The 21,642-nt window shown below is 43.0% G+C and overlaps 1 protein-coding gene across 4 annotated transcripts in view; it reads left to right on the top strand.

Annotated features, from left to right (window-relative positions):
• Positions 1–21,642, top strand: part of PPP1R13B (protein phosphatase 1 regulatory subunit 13B) — an 83,271-nt gene that overhangs the window by 46,325 nt on the left and 15,304 nt on the right. For all 4 annotated transcript variants that reach the window (XM_070775818.1, XM_070775820.1, XM_070775817.1 and 1 more), the window contains exons 3-7: positions 250–369; positions 4,730–4,806; positions 16,401–16,502; positions 19,092–19,266; positions 20,357–20,553. In XM_070775818.1, the coding sequence (XP_070631919.1) occupies positions 250–369; positions 4,730–4,806; positions 16,401–16,502; positions 19,092–19,266; positions 20,357–20,553 (671 nt within the window). The remainder of the gene's footprint in view (positions 1–249; positions 370–4,729; positions 4,807–16,400; positions 16,503–19,091; positions 19,267–20,356; positions 20,554–21,642) is intronic.

The raw sequence follows: 21,642 nt of genomic DNA, 5'->3' as shown, positions 1-21,642 counted from the left end.
AATAAAGGACATTTTTCCCAATGTTCCCTATTTAATGTTGCAAAATTGCTTTTATGATTACTTCTTTGTGTTTATAGTCTTGCTTTTATTTCATTAAAGTTAAAATTTAGTGCTTGTTATATCCTTGAATTCTAATATATATGTGTGTACGTTTATTTAAATTTATTTTTATTCATTTTTTACTTTTGATAGGATTCATTTTGTTTGTCTCTGGGAAAAGTAAGAATTTTTTTGTTTGTTTTTTCCTAGAGCGTCCCATACCCTTTGATTATATGATGTATGAACATCTTCAGAAGTGGGGGCCACGAAGGGAAGAAGTGAAATTTTTCCTTCGACATGAAGATTCCCCAACAGAGAGCAGTGAACAAGGTAGATAAGTGCTTTCCCCCCATTTGCTAATTTTTGCCATGAAAGTTAATTTAAGGAAAATAGGAATAAACGTTAAATTATTCCCCTGTTAACTCACGGGTGGTGAGAGGGAGAGTTGGTGTCTCGTGAGGTTTCACCCCTGTTAGTGCCGTTTATGATGCTTCACACTTTCAGGCTCCCAGCCCTTGCCTCCTCAGGATCCTGAGCCAGTCACATAATGCATGAAACATGGGCGTGGCTCTGCTGCCAGAAGGGACTGTTTTTGATAAATATCACATGGTTGAAATCTCTGGATTTTAAGAGTAAATGAAACCATGAAAGCATCATAAAAATTCTGAAAAACACATATATGTGTATTTGAAGAGAGAGAAATAAAAAAAAAAAAAGAACCCCACCTAAGTGGGGAGTGCCCTAGTGGCCTAGGTTAGGATTCCAGTCTTTTACTGCTGTGACCCAGGTTCAGTCCCTGGTCAGGGAACTGAGCCCCTGCAAGCCTTGTGGTACAAGGACAAAACAAATGTAATATATGTATATTATTATTATATACACATAGTCTTGTGTGTGGGTGTATATATATACAGGACTTCAGTGTGACGCTAAACCATGATAGAAAAGACAGTTATTTAAAAAACAACAACAAAAGCCTGCATGGCAGTAACCACCCTAAAGCGAAGTCAAAAGACAGATTATAAACTGGGAAATAGCATATATAGCTCATATTGCAAAGGGTTAGTTACCTTTATATAAAATGATAACAAAGCCAGTAAAATAAAATGTGCAAAATATGCAGACATGTAGTTCATAGCAAAGGAAATACACATGGCCAGATGCCCAGCTGTACTCCTAAAAAAGACAGGCAGGGCAAACACCGAGACACTGTTTCACCTGTCACATGGCAGAGATTAGAACGTTTACCAAGTGTTGGCGGACGCCGAGAAACAGGCAGTCTTCCACACTGTTGGCAGCTTCTGTAGAAGGCAATTTAATTTAGCAATATCTACCACACTTACAAAAGCATAAAACTTTTCACCCGGCAGCCTCGCTTTTGAGAATTGTCTGTCCCGTGGCTGTGTCCGCACACATACAAGTGGCACTTCTGCAGCGTCACTCACGGGGTGCCGCTGGCGGGGGCAGCCGTTAGTGCCTCCAGGGGTGTCGGCTGGAGAAACGAGAGCGTGTCTGTGCCGCGCCCTGTCCTGAACCACCTCCTACACTCGTTCCCTGAGTAAGCACCGTGTACACACGTGGTGCCCTCTCTGTAACAGATGACAGAGGAGCGGCGTGGTCTGCATTGGCTGGTGTGTGTGTGTAGTGTCTGTGGAACCATCAGCAAGACCCTGGTCACATGGCTGGCCTCTGGGGAAGGAGAGAGGGGAAACTGGTCAAGTATGCCTTCTTGCTCCTTTTGAATTTGGAACAGTGGGGACACACTACTTGTTTTGAAAACTTGTTATTGGAGCATCGTTGAATTGCAGTGTTGTGTTAGTTTCAGGTGTGCAGCAGAGTGAGGCGGTTGTCATGTACCTACATCCACGTTTTGAAGATTCGTTTCTCATATAGGCTGTTATAGAGCATTGAGTAGAGTACCCTGTGCTACACAGTAGGTTCTTATTAGTTATCTATTTTATATACAGGAGTGTGCATATACCAATACCAGTCTCCCATAAATTACTCATTTTTTAATTAAAATTTAAATAAAGGAATCTTTTTTTTTTTTTTTGGAAAGCATATACACTGTACAGTTAAGAAAAAATCCCTTAACTTGTTGTTTAACAGTGATTGTGGATTACTTCTGATATTAAAAAAAAATTGGAAGGACATCTTTTTGTCAAAAGAAGACTATTTTATTGCACATTATCCCTGTTGGCTTCTTTTTGTTTGTGTTGTTTTTGGCCGTGCCATGGAGCATGTGGGATCTTAGTTCCCCAACCAGGGATCTATCCTAGGTCCTCTGCTTTGGAAGCAAGGAGTCTTAACCACTGGACTGCCAGGGAAGTCCCTATTTGTGAGGTTTTTTAAAACCAGTTTTTTTTTTTTTTTTAATGGGCAAAATATACAAACATGCAGTTCATAGCAAAGAGGAAATACATATGGCCTGGGAATATATGGAAAGACGTCCATCCATAAACTCCTAAAGAAAGCAGTGCAGGGAACACAGCGAGATAACTGTATTTCACTCATCACGTCAGCAAAGCTAGAATGTTTAATAACAGCGTTGGCAGAAGTGGAGGATATCCCGCACTTCAAAGAGTCGGACTGAATTCTCTCTGTGGAAGCTAGAGGGGAGCGCGGAGGACTCCCGTCACCTCCCGTCACCTTCACACTTGGGGGAACAGGAGCCTAGTGTGTAAAGGAACGCGACGCAGGTCACGTGCAGGGCGTTGGCTAGAGTGCAGAGCTGATGGAGTGGAGTTTGGAGCGGAGCCGCCTGGGTCCAACGCTAGTCCTGCTGCTTGCTGGGTGTGGGCTGGGGCGCCTGGCGTCACACCCCTGTGCCTCCGCTTCCTGCTGTGTGTGGTGCGCACGGTTGCGGTGGCAGTTAGTGAGGTGTCCTGCTGCGGTGCTCACTAAATGGCAGCTCTTACTGTTTTTTGACTTTGGAGTACAAAATCATCACGTTTCTTCTTCACCATCAAAGATTAAGCGACCCTTGGTATAATTTCTCTGTGTTTTGTAGTATTCTAATTTGATTGTTTATTGTTTGGAAGAAGCAGCAATTATAGAATATTAAATTAACCCGAGCACCTTATTTCAAAGAAGTACTATTACTTTCAGTAAAGAGTTTAATTTATCCTGTAAACTGGTAGATACCATACTCCAGAATGTGTGTATATGTAATTTCTGCTAACAGAGAACAGCTGTTATGAAGCGCCTGTTGCGTGTCATGTGACTGTGTTTGGTTGCACGCTCCGTCGTTCCCATTTATTTACCCTTGTTTTTCACTCATGGCCTCCCTAAGGGCCCTGCATTGGGTATTGGATTCTTACTTGCCCTGCTTCCCCATCAGATGTGCTCTGTGTCTGCTTATGTACTCAGTAGCTTGGCTTTATGCATAAAAAGAGTAAGATTTTTTAATCTCCCAAGAGCCAGTCTTTGCTTCCTTGGGGGTGATAGCACTCTCTGAGAATGTATGGCTTAAGGTGAGGCAGTATTTTCCATAATATAATGTTTCTTCAAAACTTGCAAAGTAGCAGGAAAGAAATAGAAGAAAACATGTTATTCTTTTCTCTTTATTTTAACATCAGGTTAATGACCCTTTGAAATTATGTTTTCTTAGTAATAAAGTAGGCTCTGGGGTGTGATAATTCTCAAAACAGCATCAGGTGAGAGACGAGCAGAGGAGGAGCAGGCATCCAGCGCAGCACAGCCGTTTGTGACTGTGGACTCACCTGGCACAAAACCGCAGCACACTTTTTTAAAAAAAGTAATGGCAGGAGAATTTTGCCAGTTTAAATTTGAAACCCTTAAAAATTAAAAAAATATATATATTTTTATAGAACAAAGGAGAATTCAGAAGATAGTATCCCATCTCAGTTTTAACCCTAGTAGTGAAGATGAGTTTGTGCATCAGTTTTTAAATTATTGGATATTATAAGTTCTATTTTTGTCTCTCTTAAAGTTTTTATCAAAATACAGTTGATTTACAATGCTATGGTAGTTTCAGATTTACAGTAAAGTGAATTAGTTATATGTATACATATATCCATTCTTTTTCTAGATTATTTTCTCATAAAGGTCATTATTTTAGTCTCTACTAAAATAAAAGCTTTAATTTTTAATAAAAATAGATAATATATATAAAATACAAATAACATGAAATTTACCATCTTGACCATTTTTAAGTGTTAGACACTTTTTGATAAATCAGTTTCAAGATTCTGAAATAGAATATAGAAAAAAATTCATTTAAACAACTTTATGTTGATTATAAAACATTTTTTCAACTGTACTAATTTTTGAGCTGTCCAGCCTGGTATTTTATATTTGTGCTCAATAAATATTTGAATAAGTGAAGAAATTATAAAATATGGTTTTTCTAGGATATCAGAGAAGGCAGTGGCAGTGCACTCCAGTACTCTTGCCTGGAAAATCCCGTGGACGGACGAGCCTGGTAGGCTGCAGTCCATGGGGTCGCTAAGAGTCGGACACGACTGAGCGAGTTCACTTTCACTTTTCACTTTCATGCATTGGAGAAGGAAATGGCAACCCACTCCAGTGTTCTTGCCTGGAGAATCCCAGGGACAGGGGGGCCTGGTGGGCTGCCGTCTATGGGGTCGCACAGAGTCAGACACGACTAAAGCGACTTAGCAGCAGCACAGCAGGATGTCTTTTAGTAAGTTTGGGACTCTCATTTCTCTAGGTGGCCGTCAGACCCAGGAGCAAAGAACTCAGAGAAATGTAACAAATGTACCTGGAGAAAAACGCACTGAAAATGGGGTAAGTAATAGTGAATTTTATTGAACAAGTTTGCTTTTTATAGGTACTAATGAATTTTGGTTATAATTTAATTGTTAATATTTATTTCAACTGTGCTAAATCTCCATTGCTGTGTGCAGGCTCTCTCTAGCTGCAGTCGTCGGGGGCTGCTCTTGTTCCCGTGTGGAGGCTTCTCGTGGAGGTGGCTTTTCTCGTTGCAGAACGCGGGCTCTGGGGCACATGGACTCTAGAACTGGGGCTCAAGAGTTGGGGCTCACGGGCTTAGCTGCTGCACGGCTTGTGCACTCTTCTTGGACCAGGGATGGAAACAGTGTCCCCTGCATTGCAAGGCAGATTCATAACCACTGGACCACCAGAGAAGCTGTATAATTTATTTTTAAAGAATTATTTTTTGAGTAGTACTAACCTAAAACAGTAAAACTACCAATTATTTACCAGCAAAACAAGTTTATTTGGGAACAGCAAAAAACTGTAATTCAGGACATGCAGCTATGGACAGCCACATGCAAGTCCTCTGAAACAAGAGGAAACACTTTTATAGAGGAGAAGGGGAGATTGGGAGGGGCTGTTATCAAGAAAAAGTCTTTTGGAGGAAACTGGGAGTTTGAAGTTTGGTGGCCTTTCCTTAGCTGCATTGTTGCCAGGCAAGGAGGAGGTGGTTCTTCTTCTGCCAGTTGGCCGTGAGTGGTGTTTCTTCCTCTGGGGACACACAGTACGCCTCTTCCTGTTGGGTTGGGATCTGCACTGGTGTCTAGAGCTGTGTGTGAGAGAGCGCCCCGCTGTGGCCCCTCAGCCCCATTGCCTTGGGTTTCCCTGTGTGTTTTCACAGTGGAAGTTGTCATCTTTGTCGAGTATTTTGCTCATTTCTATGAAGGTGTGACACAGCAGCCTGAGCGGTCTTGGTCTCATCATCCTCACTGTGCCCATGCACTGGGTGGTCTCCAGCAGAGCAGTGCCCTCCAATGCCCTCTACGTGCTGCTGCCACGGCAGGTCCTGGAACCGCAGCCGCGGGCTCCGTCCCCCGGAGGCAGATGGGCTCGTCTCTGGACTGAGAGACAGGCGTGCAGACTCGCTTTGTGTCTTCAGTGTTGATGTCTTGATCCTCCGTCAGGTTTTAAAAGACAAGATGGCTGATGGGTTGAAGTCATCATAGGTGTCTCCAGGAGAGAGGACTTCCTTTGTCATCTGATGTAGAGTTGGAGAAAAGGCCTAACATTGGTTATAGGGGAAGAAGTTTGTCCAAGCAGATGGATTCTTTTTAAGAAATTTGTGTTGAAAGAGCAGAAATGAATGAATGACGATGAATGAATGAGAGGAGAATGAAGAATGAGAGAAATTTTAATCATGGTCTTTTCTGGAAATTTTCATAGTAACTTTTCCAAATAGTTTTCAGGCTGAAGAATATTTCTTTTTCTGGCTCTGCCCTCACTGGACGTGTAGCTTCGGCATGTTACTGCCTAGCACAGTGCTTGGCATGGTCACACATGGGTGAGAGAAACGGGCCTGGAGTGCAGAGGGCCCATCTTCAGACACTGGCTTCAGAACTTTCTAACTAGCTGAATTTGAGCAAGGCACTTTGCCCCTCTACTTTCCAGCTTCATGTTACTGGCTTTCAATTGTCTTTCTTTTATCGATTACCATCGTGACTTTAAATGATATATCTCTGTTTATTTGTACAGTCGCCTTGAAACCATGTCTCTGGACCTCCCTTCTCGTAAGACGAGGCTCTCAGCACCCCTCCCCTTTCTCCATCTCCCTCCTCCCTTCTAGCTTCTTCAGCTGTGCTTCTGTGTTGTCAGTGCTGATAATATCTGTGTGCTTTTATCTGAGCATAATTAAAGACTTTTATACTTTGTTTATACCGAAGACTTTGTGTGGATCACAATAAACTGGAAAATTCTGAAAGAGATGGGCATACCAAACCACCTGACCTGCCTCTTGAGAAACCTGTACGCAGGTCAGGAAGCAATAGTTAGACCTGGACATGGAACAACAGACTGGTTCCAAATAGGAAAGGAGTACGTCAAGGCTGTATATTGTCACCCTGCTTATTTAACTTATACGCAGAGTACATCATGAGAAACACTGGACTAGATGAAGCACAAGCTGGAATCAAGATTGCCGGGAGAAATATCAATAACCTCAGATATGCAGACAACACCACCCTTATGGCAGAAAGTGAAGAAGAACTAAAGAGCCTCTTGATGAAAGTGAAAGAGGAGAGTGAAAAAGTTGGCTTAAAGCTCAACATTCAGAAAACTAAGATCATAGCATCCGGTCCCATCACTTCATGGCAAATAGACGGGGAAACAGTGGAAACAGTGGCTGACTTTATTTTTCTGGGCTCCAAAATCACTGCAGATGGTGATTGCAGCCATGAAATTAAAAGACGCTTACTCCTTGGAAGGAAAGTCATGACCAAGCTAGATAGCATATTGAAAAGCAGAGACATTACTTTGCTAACAAAGGTCCATCTAGTCAAGGCTGTGGTTTTTCCAGTGATCATGTATGGATGTGTGCGTTGCCGAAGAATTGAGGCTTTTGAACTGTGGTGTTGGAGAAGACTCTTGAGAGTCCCTTGGAGACCAGCCAGTCCATCCTAAAGGAGATCAGTCCTGGGTGTTCATTGGAAGGACTGATGTTGAAGCTGAAACTCCAATACTTTGGCCACCTGATGTGAAGAGCTGACTCATTTGAAAAGACCCTGATGTTGGGAAAGATTGAGGGCAGGAGGAGAAGGGGACGACAGAGGATGAGATGGCTGGATGGCATCACCGACTTGATGGACGTGGGTTTGGGTGGGCTCTGGGAGTTGGTGATGGACAGGGAGGCCTTGTGTGCTGCAGTTCATGGGGTCACAAAGAGTTGGACACGACTGAGCAACTGAACTGAGTACTTTTTTATACACTAGTTATAAAGTTGAAAAGCATTTAATGGTGTTTCAGATTTTTCAGATACTAACCACTGTAGGGCCAGGTGGGGTACTGGATTGTTTTCTCCTTTTGAGTGCCACTCAGGGAGAACTGTTCCTCCTGTCAGGATTAAGGATTCTCCTTCCTTACCCTCCAGTTGCTAAAGATCATTCCACAAATCCTTTTCCTATTCCTGCCTTCTGACTTGCTGGTGCACTCTGAGTCTGAAACCTCTGTGGGGTTCTGGCAGGCGTATGTGCTTCAGAAAGTCTGAAGGAATAAAGGCCCAGGCCCCACAGGCAGAACTTCTGATTCAGTAAGGCTGGGATGGGCCTGGAAGACTCATATAATACTGTTGCCCTGCCAGGTTTGGGAACCTCCAGGATGCATGTACCCACTGTCCAAAGCATTCAGAACTTAGCTGTCCAACAGAATCTTGAAGATCCCTTTGTGTTCTAAGATTTCCTGTGGCCTGAACTTCAGGGAAGAGAAATAAGTATATCAAATAGGCGGGGACTGTGTGTGTGTGTATATAATAAACCAAAGGGACTCAGGAGGAAAGGAGATCAGTAACAGTATGGTGAGTTTCGATGCAATGGGTCCTTGATCTTTCCAGGATGAGGTTGTTTGTTGTAAACATGGAGGTGATGTTTACGTGTCAAGATCAACAAAACTGAAACCTGAAACCAAAATTAAAGCTGTGTTTGCAGCCTACATGCGAGCTTATAATTAGAGGAAGGTTGGGAGCTGGTGAGGAGGCGTGACTCTTGTGCTGGAAGCATGACATCTAAGAGGTTACGGTGTTTATGGCACCACATCTGCCTTTTAAGCCTAATAATATGTTACCTTTGTGAAGCACTTTATTGTCTACAAAGCACTTTTATGTGCATTTTTTAAAGTTAATAAGATGTTAAAAATATCCTTCTCCAAAAATGTTTTTGCCGTGTACCCTGGACCTAGAATAACAGCACCTGAACCTGTGTGCCCCATGCCTGCCAGCAGCTGCTGAGGCAACTGCTCTCCCCGCAGTGCAGGGCACAAAGTCAGCTGTCTAAGAAACAAAGGCCCCGGCCCCACTGGCAGAACTTTTCATTCAGTAAGTGTGAGGTGGGCCTGAAGGCCCTCGTGTGACACTGTTGCTCTGCCCGTCTGGGAACGTCCAGGTTATATGTACACACTGCCGTAAGCATTCGGAGCTCACTTGTCCAATAGAATTCTGAAGATCTGGTTTGACTTTATGGTGTAAAGGCAAACTGATTTATCCTTAATGCGTGTGCCTGTATCCGGGGGTCCCAGGACTACCCTCGGTGTCAGCAGTTTGCTCGGAGGACTCACAGGACTCAGCACATGGCCGTCGTCATGGCTGTGAGGTCCCCCCACCAGAGGATGCAGCACAGGAGCCACGAAGGAAGGGGCGGCGCACGGGGGCGTGGCATCTGGGGAAAGCTGCCCAGCTCCCGAGGGTCCCCTCCCGCGGAGCCACATGGGACACGCTTCGTTCAAACCAACTGTTTGCTTGAAACTGGTGTCACAGTGTCACTTCTTACTCTGCAAAGTCGGATACCACTTGGCGACTGAACAGCAACACAGCACTTACTGATGTGTTTTGGATGAGTCACTATACCAAAGAAAGTTGTCTGGAAAATGGCGTCATTTTCTAGGAACTGTGGTAGTGAGGGGTCATTAACTGAACAGATACTGTGTGCGGTGATGAATCCTTTTGTTTTCACAGACAAATTTTTGGTCTTTGATAGTTTGGGGCACGTATTGGAAAAATACATTTAGCACATGTTGGCAGAATGTTTTCACAGTACAATAAATGGGAGATAAAGCTAAGTCTTTTTACTAATATTTGAAAAACTAAATATCTATAAAAACATAATTAGAGGCTTAAGATGGAAGACAAGTGTATTGCGTAATTGTCTACAATGGTTTGTGTTAAGAAACCTTATTATATGTTTTTAATAAATGAATTATTGCAGAACCAATTTCAAAATTATATATAAAACAAATTACTTGAGATGAAAACACATTTGACTAAAGCCATGTTATCAACTGACTTGTGATCTAAAGCTTTTAACCATAATTATCAAGTGGGTTGTAGTTAATATCTAAAAAATCTAGTTCTGATAGCCTGTTTGTCAAGCATACTTTGTTTTGTTGGCTTTCTTAGTTGTGATTCAACATAATTAGTACAAATGAGACATTAGCCAATAAGTCCCCGTTTACGTCTAACTTTTAGCAAATTGAGCTAGCTTATTTACTGAAAATCTGATTATAGTGCATTTGGGGTTGATAGCTTAATAACATTTTTATGCTTACCTTTTTCATTCTTATCAAAATAAAATACCATTATATGAGATTCTTTCTTCACCAAGAGGTTAACATTTTATTTTAAAAAGAGGATAATTAAAATATAAACCCTGACAACGCCAAATGTCAGCGAGGATGAGGTGAAGCTGGAACTCTTGTGTGTTGCTGGGAGAGTGTAGGATGATGTCAGCGAGGATGAGGTGAAGCTGGAACTCTTGTGTGTTGCTGGGAGAGTGTAGGATGATGTCAGCGAGGATGAGGTGAAGCTGGAACTCTTGTGTGTTGCTGGGAGAGTGTAGGATGATGCTTCACGCTGGAGAGCAGTTTGTCAGTTTGAGTGAGTGAAACGAGCACTTAACCACACAGCGCTCAGTCCCCAGCTTCACTTCTTGACATCAGTTACCCAAAATAAGCCAGAACATTTGTCCACATAAATACTGGTGCATGAATGTTCAAGATGGCTTTATCCCTCATAGCTAAGGAGTGGAAATGACCTGAATGCTCATGAGCAGATGAGCGGGAAAATAAAAGTGCTTATACAAGTGAGTGCTGTCGACAGCAGAAAGGAGCAGCGTGGACGAGTTTCTACAACGCCGTGCTGAAGGAAAGAAGCCAGACCCAAGGAAGTGACCCTGTCTAGTGATCTTCTCGAGCACACAGGGCTTGGTGATCGTGGCGCAACCGCCCCCACCCCCACGGGTAGAATTGACTGGGAAGCTCGGAGGGGAGCTTTCTGGGATGATGGCGGCATTGTGTTGACTGGGGTGGTGGTTAAACGGTGATGTGCAGTGGTCACCTAATGCAGCAGCATACTTCACATGGTGTGCTTATGGTCTGTAAATTATGCCTCAGTTAAAGTAAATGTGAAAAATTTCACTGTGTGTTTAATATACTAGCCTGTCATTTCATTTTGTTAACTTACTGCCATTATGTATGTTTTTGAAGTTTTGTGTCAGAAATGGGTTAGAAAGAAAAAAACTAAAAAAAAAAAAAAAAAAAAAGAAACGGGTTAGAATATATGCTTATCAATTTTTTTAAGTTGCTGATCTTAAATTAGGAACATAAAAATTAGAAAATCATGGGATTTTTATTAACAGTGTTATGAAATAAACAGCACATTATAGTATCTATGTAGTTTCTAGGGGTCAGGAAGTCAGGGCTTGTCTGGGTGACTTGGATTCAGAGTCTCTTGTGACACTGTAATCAAGGTGTCGGCCAGAATCACAGTCATCCAGAGCTTGACTGGGCTGGAGGATCTGTTTTCAAGCCCATGAGATAATGTTTTTACACGGAATTTCTGTAAAGTCAGGAGCAGTAATGTAAGGAGGGCTCGGCTTCTCATTTGGACTCGTAGCTCTTTGGGGTGTGAGGCTTTAAGAGGCGCTTTGTGTTCTCAGACCTGCAGGTCTCAGGTGGACCAGGGCAGCCGGCTGTGGTCCTGCTTTTCTGAGCTGCTCGCAGGCTTTCCAAGATGGTGCCAGCCGCACAGTGCACTTTTCACAGGAGTGCACGATGACGCGCAAGTCCTCACCGCTGCGCTGGGAGAATGCTCGTTTTATTTCACAGTGAGAATATCAGAATAGAGAACTGAGCTCAGGTTCCATTCCTCATGGTTGAACTTGATGGATTCTTATCTCATTCAGCAGAAGAGAGGCTCGCTCGTTGGAAACAGGGACCAACTGCATTTTACTTTTTTATTACTTACAGTGTCTGGGATTATATCTGGCATATCAAGAGTAAATGACTTACCATGATTTCAAACATGTATAGTGCTCAAACAAAAAAATAACTCCAGTTCTCCTGACCCCTCCACCCTGTCAAGGCTGGGGAGCTGAGTCCTTTGCATGGGCCTGCAGAGCTGTCCCGAGAGAACTTTCCCACTCATTTTACTGGTCGTGGAAGTGACTTGTCCTCTCTGTAACCTGGAGTTGATCTCATCAGATAACTACCATAATGAGGGACCTTCAAGTGCCCAAGGGAGCAGGATTTGATTTCTTCTTATTAGATGCAATGAAAAGAAATAAGTGAGGAATTAGGTCATAGGTTTGTCTGAATAAATTGAGTTCATATGGAGAATTTAAAATTATTCCTCTGGGGTTTAGTTTACATGGAGAAATACATGCTGTTAGGCCTGTCATAAAAGGATCGAATTTGCATCAGAGGTTTTTGTTTTCTTTAAAAAAAAAAACCCTGAAAAGATGCTTGCTGCTAAATTTTCACATTGAACAAATTAGGGAATATGTACTAAAGTATAAAATGTTGCCTATCTTTTGACTTACAAGTTTATGGTGGCTTGTGTTTTTATAACCCATTTAAAATAAAGTTAAGTTACACAGGTGTGTTCACTTTGAAATAATTCACTGAGCTGAACACAGATTTATACAGTTTTATGTTTGTAATATCTACATCAATAAAATTTCTATTCAACTTCAGATTAAGAGCTTTGTGTTGGGCTAGCCCATGTGACATATAGATGTTTTGAAAGTGAAGTGGCTCAGTCATGTCCAACTCTTTGCGACCTCATGGACTGTAGCCTACCGCGCTCCTCTGTCCATAGGATATTCCAGGCAAGAGAACTGGAGTGGGTTGCCATTTCCTTCTCCAGAGGATCTTTCTGACCCAGGGATTGAACCTGGGTCTCCCACACTGTAGGCAGACCTTTACCATCTGAGCCACCAGGGAAAATTTCTATTAAAGTACAATATATATTAGTATATACCTAAGATACAATATCTGAATTACTTATGTCAATAAGTATATATTATATACTTATATATATAGTATATATATAAGTATATATAAGTATATATAAGTATATATAAGTATATATAAGTATATATAAGTATATAAGTATATATGTATATATATATATATATATGTATATATATATATGTGTATATATATATATATATATATAAGTATATATAAGTATATATTATAATATATCTTAGTTTATAATTAGAGACACACATAATACAACACATACAGAGAGCTGTGTCTTGTTCACAAGTGTAAATATCAGAACACGCAACCGTTCAGTTTCTCCTCCGTCGTCTTTTCATTGTTATTTTAAGCCCTTGGTGGGGAGGGGAGACCAAAGAGCTAAGTTTTGGGGTTTTTTCAAGTTGTAAAATTATGAAATTAATGTAAAGTGAAAGATTTGTTACAGGAACTTCATTTTTCTCTAGTCGAAAATATGTTTCTGAAAGTTTCAAAAATACCTTTTGTTGAACTTCCCTGATGAAGAATCCACCTGCCAGTGCAGGGAACATGGGTTCAGTCCCTGGTTCGGGAAGCTTCCACATGCCATGGGACAAACTAAACTCGCAAGCCGCAACTACAAAAGCCCACGCGCCGAGAGCCTGTGCTCTGCACCAAGAGAAGCCACGGCAACGAGAACCCCACGCGTTGTAATTAATGGTGGCCCCTGCTCGCCGGAACCAGAGAAAGCGTGCGCAGCGGCAAAGACCGAGCGCAGCCAAAAATAAGTAATTTAAAAATTCCTTGTGGTGGTGACTGCAAAAATCTCAGTAGATGGAAATTAGAACACTTTCTTAATATTAAAGCAGAAATTTGAGTGCATTGTGACAGGTGGGGCATTTTTGTAGAATGAACCAATCTCAAATGAAATTTCTGTAACTTGACAGTTTACAGCACCTGGTTTAGAAAAGGAACTTGCTCCACATTGCTTTATCAGGACTTTAGATAAACAGAATGGGGGCTCCAGTTAATTAAATCCTGATTCCACTTTCTAACAGTCCAGAATGGGCTTACCACCATATGATTTGGGGAGGACAGAAGTCGGAGGAACAGGGCTTGGTACCCTTGTGAAAAGTTACAAGAGGCCCAGAGTACAGAGGAGCCCAGAGATGGACCGTGGAGCTCCAAGGAGGGGCTGTGCACCTGCGTGGTGTGACCCATGGGCTGGAGAAGGCTGAAGGAAGACAGGCGTGGCTGGAATCGGAGCTCTGGCCCTCTGCCAGCTCTGTGTCCTTAACCATATCCCTCTGCCTTTCCCCCGGGATTCCTCTGCAGTGTGGGCTCATTTGCCTGCACAGGTCTGTTGTGAAGATTGTGTGATGCAGTGCATGTCACACGTCCAGTCTAGAAGGGGGTGCTGTAGGAGATGGTCAGGAACAAACCTCTGCATCCTTCTCTGTCCATGCAACTGACCTGGGGCATATTATTTGAACTTCTCTCTGCTTATTTTCTCATCTGTAGAATGGAGCTGTAATGATCTCTGCCTGAGAGTGTCATTTTAAGGCTTAAATGAGTTCATAAGTGGGAAGTAATTACTTTAGAGCAAGGTTCATGACAGAAGAACTGTACTTCTTAACCAAGATAATCACGATGATGTGATCACTCACCTAGAGCCAGACATCCTGGAATGTGTAGTCAAGTGGGCCTTAGGAAGCATCACTACGAACAAAGCTAGTGGAAGTGATGGAATTCCAGTTGAGCTTTCCTGGAAGATGATGCTGTGAAAGTGCTGCACTCAATATGCCAGCAAATTTGGAAAACTCAGCAGTGGCCACAAGACTGGAAAAGGTCAGTTTTCATTCCAATCCCAAAGAAAGGCAATGCCAAAGAATGCTCAAACTACCACACAGTTGCACTCATCTCACACACTAGTAAAGTAATGCTCAAAATTCTCCAGGCTTCAGCAATACGTGAACCGTGAACTTCCAGATGTTCAAGCTGGTTTTAGAAAAGGCAGAGGAACCAGAGATCAAATTGCCAACATCCGCTGGATCATCGAAAAAGCAGGAGAGTTCCAGAAAAACATCTATTTCTGCTTTATTGACTATGCCAAAGCCTTTGACTGTGTGGATCACAATAAACTGTGGAAAAGTCTGAGAGAGATGGGAATACCAGACCACCTGACCTGCCTCTTGAGAAATCTTTATGCAGGTCAGGAAGCAACAGTCAGAACTGGACACGGAACAACAGACTGGTTCCAAATAGGAACAGGAGTATGTCAAGGCTGTATATTATCACCCTGCTTATTTAACTTCTATGCAGAGTACCTCATGAGAAACGCTGGACTGGAAGAAACACAAGCTGGAATCAAGATTGCTGGGAGAAATATCAATAACCTCAGATATGCAGCTGACACTACCCTTATGGCAGAAAGTGAAGAGGAACTAAAAAAAGCCTCAATGAAAGTGAAAGAGGAGAGTGAAAAAGTTGGCTTAAAGCTCAACATTCAGAAAATGAAGATCATGGCATCGGTCCCATCACTTCATGGCAAATAGATGGGGAAACAGTGGAAAGTGTCAGACTTTATTTTTCTGGGCTCCAAAATCACTGCAGATGGTGATTGCAGCCATGAAATTAAAAGACGCTTACTCCTTGGAGGGAAAGTTATGACCAAGCTAGATAGCATATTCAAAAGCAGAGACATTACTGTGCCAATAAAGGTCCATCTAGTCAAGGCTATGGCTTTTCCAGTAGTCATGTATGGATGTGAGAGTTGGACTGGGAAGAAAGCTGAGTGCCAAAGAATTGATGCTTTTGAGCTGTGGTGTTGGAGAAGACTCTTGAGAGTCCCTTGGACTGCAAGGAGATCCAACCAGTCCATCCTGAAGGAGATCAGCCCTGGGTGTTCTTTGGAAGGAATGATGCTGAAGCTGAAACTCCAGTACTTTGGCCACCTCATGCGAAGAGTTGACTCATTGGAAAAGACTCTGATGCTGGGAGGGATTGGGGGCAGGAGGAGAAGGGGACGACAGAGGATGAGATGTCTGGATGGCATCACTGACTCGATGGACGTGAGTCTGAGTGAACTCTGGGAGTTGGTGATGGACAGGGAGGCCTGGCATGCTGTGATTCATGGGGTCGCAAAGAGTCGGACACGACTGAGCGACTTAACTGAACTGAACTGAAAGCTCATGATGAGCACAAAAAAATGCATCCTGTCAGTAACAGGATGGGGACATGCTTTCAGATTCCATCAGTTGCCACTCCTGCGGATGTGGATAATGCTCTGTCGATCGTGGGTCAGTCTTTGGTGTAGGCCATACTGATGGTGTTTTTAATGAGATATTTATATTTCAGAATCTTTGATGCATTTCCGCTTCTCGAGACCAGGTGGCAGTGAAATGACATTTGCCCTTAGGTGTCACCTGCACATTTATTTTTTAATTTGTGTACTCTTAAACATTTGACATCCCCATTTACTCAAATAAATTTAATAGAAGCAGTCAACAATGAGGAAAGGTTCTTAGGAGAAAGTAAACTAACTTATGTTCCTCTAACTTCTAGGGAACCTATTTAAAAATCTTGATGTGTGTGCATTCTGACATTAGAGAAAAATGATGACCCAGACAAGCATCCATTCCAGTCTGAGCGTGTTTTGTTCTCTATAGGTTGGGAATCCACGTGTTGAACTTACCCTCTCAGAACTCCAAGATATGGCAGCTCGGCAGCAACAGCAGATTGAAAACCAGCAGCAGATGCTGGTTGCCAAGGTACGTTACTAAGTGGCAGTGGGGAACGGTCAGCAAGAGTGTTCTTCAGCGTTAGTTTAGATTCCATGGCTGATCCGTGTGAGTAGAACTGTGCTCCCACAGTGGTAAACGTTGTCCCTCTTCATGATCGCTTCTGTGATAAGAAGGGCACACTATGGCTTCTTGACATTGGGGAAGTATCGGGCAAGAGCATCTGACCCTTGACTTGCACACTCAGACCCCCAGGACAGGAAGCGGTTGAACTTAACCCACTTGTAGATAAAATTTGGAAAGAAAAGATGCTGTCCATCGTCCCCTTCTTTCTCCTCTGGGTGTGTTCTCAGCTGGCGTGGTTGGCATTAGTGTTCTAGAGGAAGCCAGCGGTCCGCAATAAGACGCTGGTCATGGGCCCCGAAGATACTGGCTTCCTCGTACCCTGCCCTGCAAGAACTCTGTTTGGGGCATGGTAGGAACTCACTGTATACACTGAGGACTCGATTTGTCACTGAAACTTTGTCACAGGATTTGAAACTATTGCCCACCCATAATGAAGCCAAAGAAACCAAAATGGAAATGTTGGAGTTTGGAAAAGAGAAAGCTTTATTGCAGAGCCGGGCAAGGAGAACAGTTGGCTCATGCTCAAAAAATCCAAACTCATTGATGGTTCTCAGGAATGTATTTTTTTTAATAGGCAAAATTTGGGGTGAAGACTGCAGTGTGTAATTGTGTTCTGATAGGTTGGTGGTGAGATAACAGGCTGGTGTCTAGGAGTCTTGTGCTCAGCCTGGAGTTACCAGCCTCCACCCGGTGAGGCCTAAATTTCTGCAGAGGAGCTCAGGATAGGTTGTGCAGTGTGTCCCCGGGGGAGCGGGGAGGCAGGCGGAGGGGCCAGGACCCTGTTTCCCGACAGCTCCTGCTTTATCTCTGCATCCCCTCGCTGCCCTGGTTAGTGACTGTGTGAGTCTGCCTTTTGGACTCAGGGAAGGGGTAGGAGTCTGAAGCCCTCTTCCTATAAACCAGAAATGGGGACACAGTAGGGCTTTTGTACCCGGGATGGCCCCACACTGATGGCTTGGTTTCACAACTGTTCTGAATAGTGGTTTAGTCTTGGACTGAAACATCAGACCTATCTCCCATGCCTGCTGAGCATGATTCCTGACCTAATAATCTTAACTGTCCTGACACTGCTACACAGAGAACACGCAGACATCACTGCCCAGGTTCTTACTGCTTTCTCTGTAGAGAGAGCTTAGTAACCAAATGTCCAGTTCAACTTATTTTCATTTATTGAATGACCATGTGACTCTGTCCATATTCATGTTAATAACAGTTTAAATTGGACTTGTTTTTGAAGGTAGTCTTGCAAAGTTTATTGGATTTATTAGTAATACAAGGATAAAGAACAATTAAAAGCTATGTAAATTGGAAGATATATTCATTCCATTAATAATGTTTCTAAGATGAAATGTACATGGTATTATGTCATCATAAGCTTTTCTAATTCTGCTTTTCTTTTTCTCTCCAAATATTGATTCAGGGGTACTGCTATTGAAAGGAATCTTTGATATTTTCAGCAGTGTAACTCAAGTTGATGCGGGTTATTCCATGTTTCAGCTCATATCCCCTTCCTTAGGTTGCACGTGTCATGCCTGCAGTCACATGTAGACCTCTCCTTAGGTATATTCTCCTTAGGTATATTCTCCTTAGGTATATTCTCCTTAGGTATATTCTCCTTAGGTATATTCTCCTTAGGTATATTCTCCTTAGGTATATTCTCCTTAGGTATATTCTCCTTAGGTATACTCTCCTTAGGTATACTCTCCTTAGGTATACTCTCCTTAGGTATACTCTCCTTAGGTATACTCTCCTTAGGTATACTCTCCTTAGGTATATTCTCCTTAGGTATATTCTCCTTAGGTATATTCTCCTTAGGTATACTCTCCTTAGGTATACTCTCCTTAGGTATACTCTCCTTAGGTATATTCTCCTTAGGTATATTCTCCTTAGGTATATTCTCCTTAGGTATATTCTCCTTAGGTATATTCTCCTTAGGTATATTCTCCTTAGGTATATTCTCCTTAGGTATATCCACGCATGCGGATAGGACCACAGTGGTGCTGTTACCCTGTAGGTGTGCCTTCACGTGAGTGGGGTAAAAAACTATCGAAGAGTGTTACATGTGCTTTTACTGTAGGGCTGTCCTGTTCTTGTTTGATGATAAAATGTTTGATTCCTTTTGAAGAAACTAGTCCTAAAGAAAACAAGCACTTCCTCCAGGGTCCCTGCCACTTAGCAAATTAGAGGTTCATCTCCTTACTAATCACCTTCTCTCTTTTCAGTATAAAATCTGCTGGTCAGTGCTCATTTCCTTTAGGAGGTTAAGCGAGGGACCCGTGGAAGCTGCTTTGTAGGCACGGGAAACCTGGTACCAGCAGCAGGAAGCTTGGGCTGCTGGGCTTCACACACAGGATGGCAGTGAGGGGGTGTCCGGCATTTCTCTAATATTCATGAAGACAGGAGATCCTGTGGGTTCCACTTAAACTGTTTTTAGTGTTCAGAAGTGACTGTGCATTTCAATTTTCAAAGCTAGCTATTCTCCTCTCTCGATAGGAACAGCGTTTACATTTTCTAAAGCAACAGGAGCGCCGTCAGCAGCAGTCTATTTCTGAAAATGAAAAGCTTCAGAAATTGAAAGAACGAGTTGAAGCCCAGGAAAATAAGCTGAAGAAGATCCGTGCCATGAGAGGACAAGTAGACTACAGCAAAATCATGAATGGCAATCTATGTACGTGCTGCGGCCCAGGGCGTCCACGCTCCCTAGGCATAGACCAAGTGAGACAGGCTGGTTTCCAAGCGCCTCAGTCATAAGCTGATGCCAGAGCTCGCTGTAGGGAAGCGCTGGAGCTTTGCTCTGCCATCTGCAGCTGCCAGGATGCGTGGTGAGACTAGGAGGTCTTAGAAGACCTTCTGCAGCCTTAGCAGGGTATTAGGGAGACCCTCCTGTTACCTCGCTTGTAGCCACCCGTTGGATTAAGACTCGGGTCCTCTTAAGACTCAGTTCATGAGGGAGGTTCTGTTTTAACCGAGCAGCCTCAGTTCTATCTGTGTGTTGAGCTGAAGCACGCAGATGCTCACCGTGTGTGTGCGTGGATCGTCACTTTACTGTTCAGTTAGTGCCCACTTTGGCGGTAGTAGCGTGAGTTGCTCAGTCGTGTCGGACTCTTTGCGACTCCATGGGATTCTCCAGGTGAGAATACTGGAGGGGGTAGCAATTCCCTTCTCCAGGGGATCTTCCCTCCCCAGGAACTTAACCTCAGTCTCCTTCATTGTAGGCAGATTCTTTACCATCTGAGCTACCAGGGAAGCCCAGTACCTGCTTTATGTTACAGTAATAAGCAAGATAGATTTGGGTGGTCCTGCCCTCACAGAGTGGTATCTTTGGTGCATTGAGCTTCCTAAGTGGCTTGACCAAGGTAGCTTTGGGACAGTTGCCCTAATTTAAAAACATTCAGGCACTTCCCTGGTGGTCCAGTGGCTGAGACTCCTCGCTCCCAATGCAGGCAGCCTGGGTTCAAGCCCTAGTCAAGGAACTGGATCCCACATGCCACAGTTAAGACCCAGCACAGCCAATGAAATAAGTAATTTCTTCAAAATTAAAACATTAAATAATTAGTGCAAATGACTGTCTTCCAAGTGGTCACATGTTTGTTGAAATACGTTCTGGATTATGCACCTTATGGTTTTCTCCCCAAGGATAATGCCAGAGTTGAGTTAAAGGTATAGAAATGAAGAACTGTCACCCAAAAAAAAGCAAAATACCATGAAAAAACAAGTCCACTAATTATGTTTTTTTCTTGACTGATGGGAAATTACAGCTGCTGAAATAGAAAGATTCAGTGCCATGTTCCAGGAAAAGAAGCAGGAAGTACAGACTGCAATTTTAAGAGTTGATCAACTCAGTCAACAATTAGAAGATTTAAAGAAGGGAAAACTGAACGGGTTCCAGCCTTACAGTGGCAAGCTGACAGGACCGGCAGCAGTGGAGCTGAAAAGACTGTACCAGGAGCTCCAGGTGACTCCCCTGAGTTTGAGGAATGATTCTGTTAAAACGTCCTTCTTTTGGGCGTCCTTCCGGTGCAGGCTGTAAACCTCAGAAATTGAAAATGAATAAATTCTACTTTAATAGTAGGCACCAAATGTATTCAGTACAAAAGAATGTTTTGAACAGCTTTGAGCTATAATTCATAGTTTATGATACACCAATTTACAGTTTACAAGTAAGTGGTTTCAGTATCTACACAGAGTCTGTATCCACCACCACAGTCGATTTTAGACTATCTTCACCGCTTGCAAAAGAAATCCCACGCCTCTTCACCATCACCCCACAACTCCCTACCCCTCTAGCCCTAAGCAGCCGTGACTCTACTTTCAGTCTCTATGGATTTGCCTGTTCTGGAAATTCCGTATGAATGGAGTCATGCAGTTGTAGTTCTCTGTGAGTGACTTCTCTCACTGAGCATGCTTTTAGTACAGAAATTTGATATGAATTTAATTGGCAATATAATGAACTGGTAAAGAACTAAGCTTCAGATGATACCTAAGGCCTTTGTGTAAGCTGTGTTTTGACAAGATTGATGCCTGTTGTTAAATCCTTGTGTTTGTCAGCTTGGGCTGCCTTAAAACTGCAGACAGGTCTGTCTTAACGGTTCTGGAGGCTGGAAGTCCCAGATCAGAGTGCTGGTAGACTCAGCTCACGGGGAGGGTCCCTTCCTGGCCGCCTTCTTGCTGTGTCCTCACCTGCTCTGCTTTCTCTCCCTCCTCTTACAACCCCACCATGAAGGCCCCAGCCTCCTGACTGGTGCAGTCACACTGGGGACCAGGGTGGATCTTGGGAGGACACAGTCGTCAGCAACCCTCAGGAGGCGTGCAGCAGGTGGTTTGTCAAGCCAGAAGCAAGATTTGTGCTTCTATTAGCACTTGCTAGAAAAAGGATTCTATCACTTTACGAAATGGGGATTTTTAATCACAGGGAATAAACTGGCTCATGGCTGCCATTAAGTTCTGTAATATAAATATTACGGTATTAAAATGGCATGAAATAAAGTGTTATAAGAATTTATTACTTTTTATGGTTTTAAGCAATTGTTAAAAAGTGCAGTTT

This window comes from Bos indicus, chromosome 21 (assembly GCF_029378745.1).
Source record: "Bos indicus isolate NIAB-ARS_2022 breed Sahiwal x Tharparkar chromosome 21, NIAB-ARS_B.indTharparkar_mat_pri_1.0, whole genome shotgun sequence".
In the NCBI taxonomy this organism is placed as follows: Eukaryota; Metazoa; Chordata; class Mammalia; order Artiodactyla; family Bovidae; genus Bos; species Bos indicus.
This window is presented reverse-complemented; position numbering and strand designations above follow the sequence as displayed.